The 6,613-nt window shown below is 32.9% G+C and overlaps 1 protein-coding gene across 1 annotated transcript; it reads left to right on the top strand.

Moving 5' to 3' along the window:
* The first annotated feature begins 1,346 nt into the window (after nucleotides 1-1,346).
* Nucleotides 1,347-2,750, top strand: LOC113119533 (apolipoprotein D-like). Its single transcript, XM_026289093.1, has 4 exons — nucleotides 1,347-1,466; nucleotides 1,733-1,851; nucleotides 2,065-2,153; nucleotides 2,236-2,750. Exons 1-4 carry the CDS (start codon nucleotides 1,347-1,349, stop codon nucleotides 2,475-2,477), a joined length of 570 nt encoding a protein of 189 aa, XP_026144878.1. The 3' UTR covers nucleotides 2,478-2,750.
* The last annotated feature ends 3,863 nt before the right edge of the window (nucleotides 2,751-6,613 follow it).

Raw genomic sequence — 6,613 nt, 5'->3', positions numbered from 1 at the left:
CCACATTGCAGATTATGCACTGTGTTAAATAGCTTTTTATGTTGATGAAACAATATGAAATTTTACACTTGAAATCATCACTTTGGAATTATAAGATTCTATCTGCATTCTGAGCAGTTTCGAGATATTGAGCTTCAAAGTTTTTGCATTCCATATAGTGATCTGGAGAACAAGTCTTTCATAAATCAGTTCCAAAATTTCCAACTTAAAAAAAAATAAAAAAATAAAATATGTATATTATGGGGTGAGCACTTACAAGCATTTTTTTTTTTTTTTAAAACCGTTTTATCACTATATGTATGCAACTCAAAACATTAAAACTATCCTGTGACTGATCTGTGTTTGATATACTTTCACAGGACCACTCATTTTACAAAATTCCCCTTTTTATTAGTGTTTTTTAACTGTGCAGGCCCTTGAAAAAAGCAATTAACCTTGCTGTTTTATTTACACAATTTCCCCCCATTGGTACCAAAATTTGACATCTGAAGCCAAGGGCACATACAGGTCTTTTCAGCTATTAAACAATAGGCTACATTTTGCATTTGGCATTAGATAAGTAAAAATTTAAATATTTATATTGTAAATAAGTCTGAACTATTTGCAAATATTCTTTTGCGTGTGTGTGTGTGTTTTAATATGCACAAATTCACTCTTAATCGTGGCCTGTAGTTGACAACGAATATCTATAAGGTTTCATCTTGTCGAATTCTGTTATGAATTAGATAAATCAAATAAGTCTCAAATATGTCTATATATTCAAATCGGCAAAATTTGTCAATGAGTCGAGTAGCCTAGTTACATTATATTACTGTCTGTCGTTTATATCGTAAAACAGTTAACCTTAAACGTGAAATATAGCTATGTCAGACAGCAAACACGTTAATGACAAAAAATATATATCTTTATGCAATGGATCTGGATTACACAATGAGCGTGTCCTCACGTCTCGCTGTATGTTTTTCATGTTGCAGTTGTTTGTGTTTGTGTCGAAGAACAATCGTGCTCGCGCGTGACAGAGAAGGACACGTTCTCAGCCTCATGTTTAGGACACAAAACTCACCGCATTAGAAAGAAGAACTAATACTTTTAATGATTATAACTGACTCTTTCGCAACATTAAAAAATAATAATAAGACTCTTTCGCAACATTTAAAAAAAATAATAAGAAAACAAAATTATTTCAACTGTAGGCCTACATAAAGAAACTAAATCAAAACAACTGTAGAAAGTAACGTACAACATGCTTCAGAATAACAATATAAGACCGATTATAATGGAGGCTCATAATAATGCAGTGTTCTTATTAAATATGGCTCTTTTTTTTTCAGGTTTAAACCGAGAGAATGCAGGCTCTTCAGGTTCTGTCTCTGACTCTGCTGTCTGTGCTGGCGGTCAGCGCTCAGACCATCAGCTCTGGAAAATGTCCACAGCCATCTGTTCAGCAAAACTTTGATCCTGCTAGGGTACCCTTTTTTTTTAACTTATGTTAATCTTTATTTTTAATCTTTCTTTTTTTATTATCAGAAATGTATATTAAAGTAATCTTGAACAACTTTAGCATAATAAAGCTAAGAAGAAAGACAAGAAAAATGTGTATATATATATATGTATATATATAAAACAGAAATAGCAGAAAATCTATATTGCTTTATATTAAACTTCTTTTATAGGTACAAAGTTTTAATCCTGTTCCTGTCCTCTAATTTCTCATCATTTTTTCCCTTCATAGTACATGGGCAGATGGCATGAGATCATGAAGATTCCAGCCCCATTCCAGTTGGGAGACTGTTGCCAGGCCACTTACACTCTGAGTGATGGTATTGTGCTGGTTCGAAATGATGAGCTTCTGTAAGTAGCCTACTGATGAACAATTACTGCAGTAATACAATTTAAAAAAAAAATTAAGTTTTTATCTTATTCAGAATATTCTATATACATATATGTGTGTATGAGAAAAGAAAAACAATACTTGTTAATATTACAAATATTCAAAATAGTTTTGCACTTTCTCCTGAAATGACTTCAAATCACCAAATATTGTTCCTCTTAATATCTTAACAGTGCTAATGGCACTGTCAGCTTCATTGAGGGAACTGCCAAGATTGTTGATGCATCAGAGCCTGCCAAACTTGAAGTCAGCTTCTTTGAAGGTAAGTCCAAAATCATTCTTCGTAGTGTATTTATTTTTTGGAATCTGTGATTTTGAGTTATTCATGATGTGTCCTCTTTCAGATGCTCCTCCTGGCCCCTACTGGGTGCTGGCTACTGATTATGACAACTACACCCTGGTTTACTCTTGCTCTGATTTCGCCGGGCTCTTTCACGCTGAGTATTCCTGGATCATGAGCAGAACCCGCACACTTCCAAAAGAGACCGTCTCTGAGCTGTTAGGCATCCTCAAATCCCATGGCATCAACACTGATGTTTTCACTGAGACCGACCAGAGACTGGAGCTGTGCAGCAGCATGCCTTGATATAGCTGGCTTATAACTATTGTGAGATGTGTTGTTGTGGTTTAAAAAAAACAACAACAAATGTAATATTCCCTACAAAATTCTCTCAATCAGTTATCTGTGGCATGAGAATATGTATACATAAATCTTCAAAGTAAAGTTTGTACAGTACTGAATTGTATGTAAACTAAAGTTTTTAGTTTTGTGAGTCTATTTCTGGTGTCACTTTTCTTTCTTCAAAGTTTGTCTACAAAACATCTACTGTGTAATTAAATCAAAGGTGTTCCTAATTCAGTGTGGATCAGACTTTAAATAAATATATGTAAAAAATGTAAATGCTGTCTTTTGTGATTTGTTCTTAATCCTCACCAGTTGCTTTGTAGAAAAAAATGACATTAAAGCATCATTTGAAAAAAAAAAAAGTGTTGTCATTGAGATACGGTCATGGGATGCTCTCCTTCTTCAGTCTTCACATTTGTGTCAATAAGACGTCTTCCGATGAGGATGCTTTCTGTGTTAGGGAAGTTTTCCACAATCTACTTCTGATTCACATGTATGTAATTTACACCACATTGCAGATTATGCACTGTGTTAAATAGCTTTTTATGTTGATGAAACAATATGAAATTTTACACTTGAAATCATCACTTTGGAATTATAAGATTCTATCTGCATTCTGAGCAGTTTCGAGATATTGAGCTTCAAAGTTTTTGCATTCCATATAGTGATCTGGAGAACAAGTCTTTCATAAATCAGTTCCAAAATTTCCAACTTAAAAAAAAATAAAAAAAATAAAATATGTATATTATGGGGGTGAGCACTTACAAGCATTTTTTTTTTTTTTTTAAACCGTTTTATCACTATATGTATGCAACTCAAAACATTAAAACTATCCTGTGACTGATCTGTGTTTGATATACTTTCACAGGACCACTCATTTTACAAAATTCCCCTTTTTATTAGTGTTTTTTAACTGTGCAGGCCCTTGAAAAAAGCAATTAACCTTGCTGTTTTATTTACACAATTTCCCCCCATTGGTACCAAATTTGACATCTGAAGCCAAGGGCACATACAGGTCTTTTCAGCTATTAAACAATAGGCTACATTTTGCATTTGGCATTAGATAAGTAAAAATTTAAATATTTTATATTGTAAATAAGTCTGAACTATTTGCAAATATTCTTTTGCGTGTGTGTGTGTGTTTTAATATGCACAAATTCACTCTTAATCGTGGCCTGTAGCCTAGTTGACAACGAATATCTATAAGGTTTCATCTTGTCGAATTCTGTTATGAATTAGATAAATCAAATAAGTCTCAAATATGTCTATATATTCAAATCGGCAAAATTTGTCAATGAGTCGAGTAGCCTAGTTACATTATATTACTGTCTGTCGTTTATATCGTAAAACAGTTAACCTTAAACGTGAAATATAGCTATGTCAGACAGCAAACACGTTAATGACAAAAAATATATATCTTTATGCAATGGATCTGGATTACACAATGAGCGTGTCCTCACGTCTCGCTGTATGTTTTTCATGTTGCAGTTGTTTGTGTTTGTGTCGAAGAACAAATCGTGCTCGCGCGTGACAGAGAAGGACACGTTCTCAGCCTCATGTTTAGGACACAAAACTCACCGCATTAGAAAGAAGAACTAATACTTTTAATGATTATAACTGACTCTTTCGCAACATTAAAAAATAATAATAAGACTCTTTCGCAACATTTAAAAAAAATAATAAGAAAACAAAATTATTTCAACTGTAGGCCTACATAAAGAAACTAAATCAAAACAACTGTAGAAAGTAACGTACAACATGCTTCAGAATAACAATATAAGACCGATTATAATGGAGGCTCATAATAATGCCCATAGCTTCTATAATAATAGAAGAAGAAGAATTCCCATAATCTCTAAACACCGTAAGACGTGTGTGTAAAATGTAAACTGCCTCAATATCATGAATGGAGTGACATCTAGTGGTGTGACTCAGAAATACAGAACACAGATCACATCTAAACTCTAAAAGCACAGTAAAGTCTGCTTCAGTTATTAAACAAGGGGTGTCAAACTCAGTTCCTGGAGGGCCACAGTCCTGCAGAGTTTAGATTCCATCCTAATTAAACACACCTGATCCAGCTAATCTTTTACTTACATAGCATCCTGTTAAACTGACCTACAGCTGTTGAGTGTTATCCATTTATTTAAATAAACAGTTTTAATAAACTTTTTTATCTGTATTTTATTTATTTATTAAGTACAGACACTTTTGCATCAGTCTTGTTTTTACTGATCTGATTGTGGGCACACAGTCTGAATATTCAAACATAATCAATGTGGCAGAACATACCCAGAAAATCATTTTCGGAGTTTAATTAGAACTAGTTATTAATTCATGTCATGTCATTAATTTATTCATTCTCCAGTGTCGGTTATATTATGATAAGAAAGAGTTAGATATTTTTATTTTATAGGTGTTTTGTAAAAAGGTAAGAAATTTGAGTAGTGTTTCTAACAGACTGGTCGCATTGTCCTACTTCCACATCGTACGTGATTAAATTCATATTTTTCAGGACTGCAACTGCATGTCATTCCCCTTATGAGTGCACTGAAAGAATGATCATCCTACAGTAGATGTGCATAAATGACCTTTGTGTGACATAAACCCCCTGTATGAACATATGTGAAAAGCCTCAACATTCCCCAACAAAGACATCATCTAATTATAATCCATCTTTTCTATGTTAGGTAAAAAAATGTTAGCCTTGCACAAAGTTGCTTTGTATAAAAGCAACTGCTAAATGCATAATTTATATATATATATATGGGTGCATTACAACCCTAGAAAAGGGTTGTAAAAAGGTATGGTTTACTGCCATAATTAATTCAAAAATGACATCATGGCTTACGTATCAAGCTCTAGCACTAACATCTCACCTCAGCCACAGATTAAAAAAAAAAAAAGATGAGGTGTGAATGTCTTCTTCTGATGCTTTTTCACAGGATAGGACAGTTCAGTAATTTATGTGATAATGTAAAAAATGGATTTGACTAAAACTGCTGCCCTTTTTGGTGTGTCGTTCAGGTAAAGCTGAGAGAATGTAGGCTATGTTCATGCTGGCTGTCAGTGAAGGCTGGAGGATGTCATTAGATGTCTTTTCTAAAACTTTGGTATAGTCAAAATAGCTCCCTGCATGTTGGGTATCACACATTTGAATTTGGTAGAAAGAAGATTTTCAAATATGAATAACTGAAAAATGAAATTAATAAATTAATATTATTTAATATGAATATAAATTATTTCATTTGAAATGTAAATGTCAATTTTGTATTACCTTTGTAAAAGCCAAAATTGTAAAACCTTCATTTGAATAAAAAACAAATACCTGAGAAATGTTCTCCAAAACATGTGTTTGGGCTGTTATGATTTTTAATGGAAGTATTTTCATGGGCACCTTCACTGCATGAAAAATTATTAAAATAATCTATATTGAAATCCATCAGTCTAAAAGACGTGTTAGTAACTTCATATGTGCAGCTACTAAAAAGGCATGGTCTATATTTGAATTTATTTGTTATTCATATGTGTTTGTTTATCTGCTTAATTTCTATGAAGAGTTCCCTTATCCTCTGCATGTGTCATAATTCAGACTTCGCCAACAGAGTGTTTACCAAGTGGTTTTGGGGTTAAACCCCACATTATCCCTTTGCCTCAATGTGACTCTATAATACAGTGCACAAACAGGCTGGGCAGAAATCTGTCTAAAAAAGCTTACTCCGCACAGTTTCTTAAATTGGTGGTTTACATGTCTTAATAGTCAGTTCTCATCATGTCTAAGCACTTTATTTGTGATTCTCTCTTTTTTCTAACCATGTCCACATTATATTGTTTGAAGTGTGATTTGTTATTTAAGTGCACCAAATTATGATGCATAGCAGTTCACTATAAGTCATCTGACAGATTTTTGAGCAGTAGACTAATCACATTAAAATGCTGTTAAAGACTTACTGATGTAAATGTTATTTTGAAATTATATTATATGTAGCGTATATTGTATTGTATTACATGTAAAATCTGTTCATATATAATTATTAAATCTGTGTGATTGACTTGCACTTTTCTAAAAATCAGATTTTTTTCTATTGGAGCGTCAA

Source organism: Carassius auratus, chromosome 2 (genome assembly GCF_003368295.1).
Source record: "Carassius auratus strain Wakin chromosome 2, ASM336829v1, whole genome shotgun sequence".
In the NCBI taxonomy this organism is placed as follows: Eukaryota; Metazoa; Chordata; class Actinopteri; order Cypriniformes; family Cyprinidae; genus Carassius; species Carassius auratus.
Note: the sequence above shows the minus strand (reverse complement) of the source record. Positions and strands in the feature narration are given on the sequence as shown.

What these genes read in the sequence shown, in the direction of transcription:
- LOC113119533 (XM_026289093.1), top strand. Translation starts at nt 1,347, where the DNA reads ATGCAGGCTCTTCAGGTTCTGTCTCTGACTCTGCTGTCTGTGCTGGCG. An exon ending in GTTCGAAATGATGAGCTTCT is followed by an intron (nt 1,852 to 2,064) that starts GTAAGTAGCCTA and finishes ATATCTTAACAG; the next exon opens with TGCTAATGGCACTGTCAGCT. An exon ending in TGAAGTCAGCTTCTTTGAAG is followed by an intron (nt 2,154 to 2,235) that starts GTAAGTCCAAAA and finishes GTCCTCTTTCAG; the next exon opens with ATGCTCCTCCTGGCCCCTAC.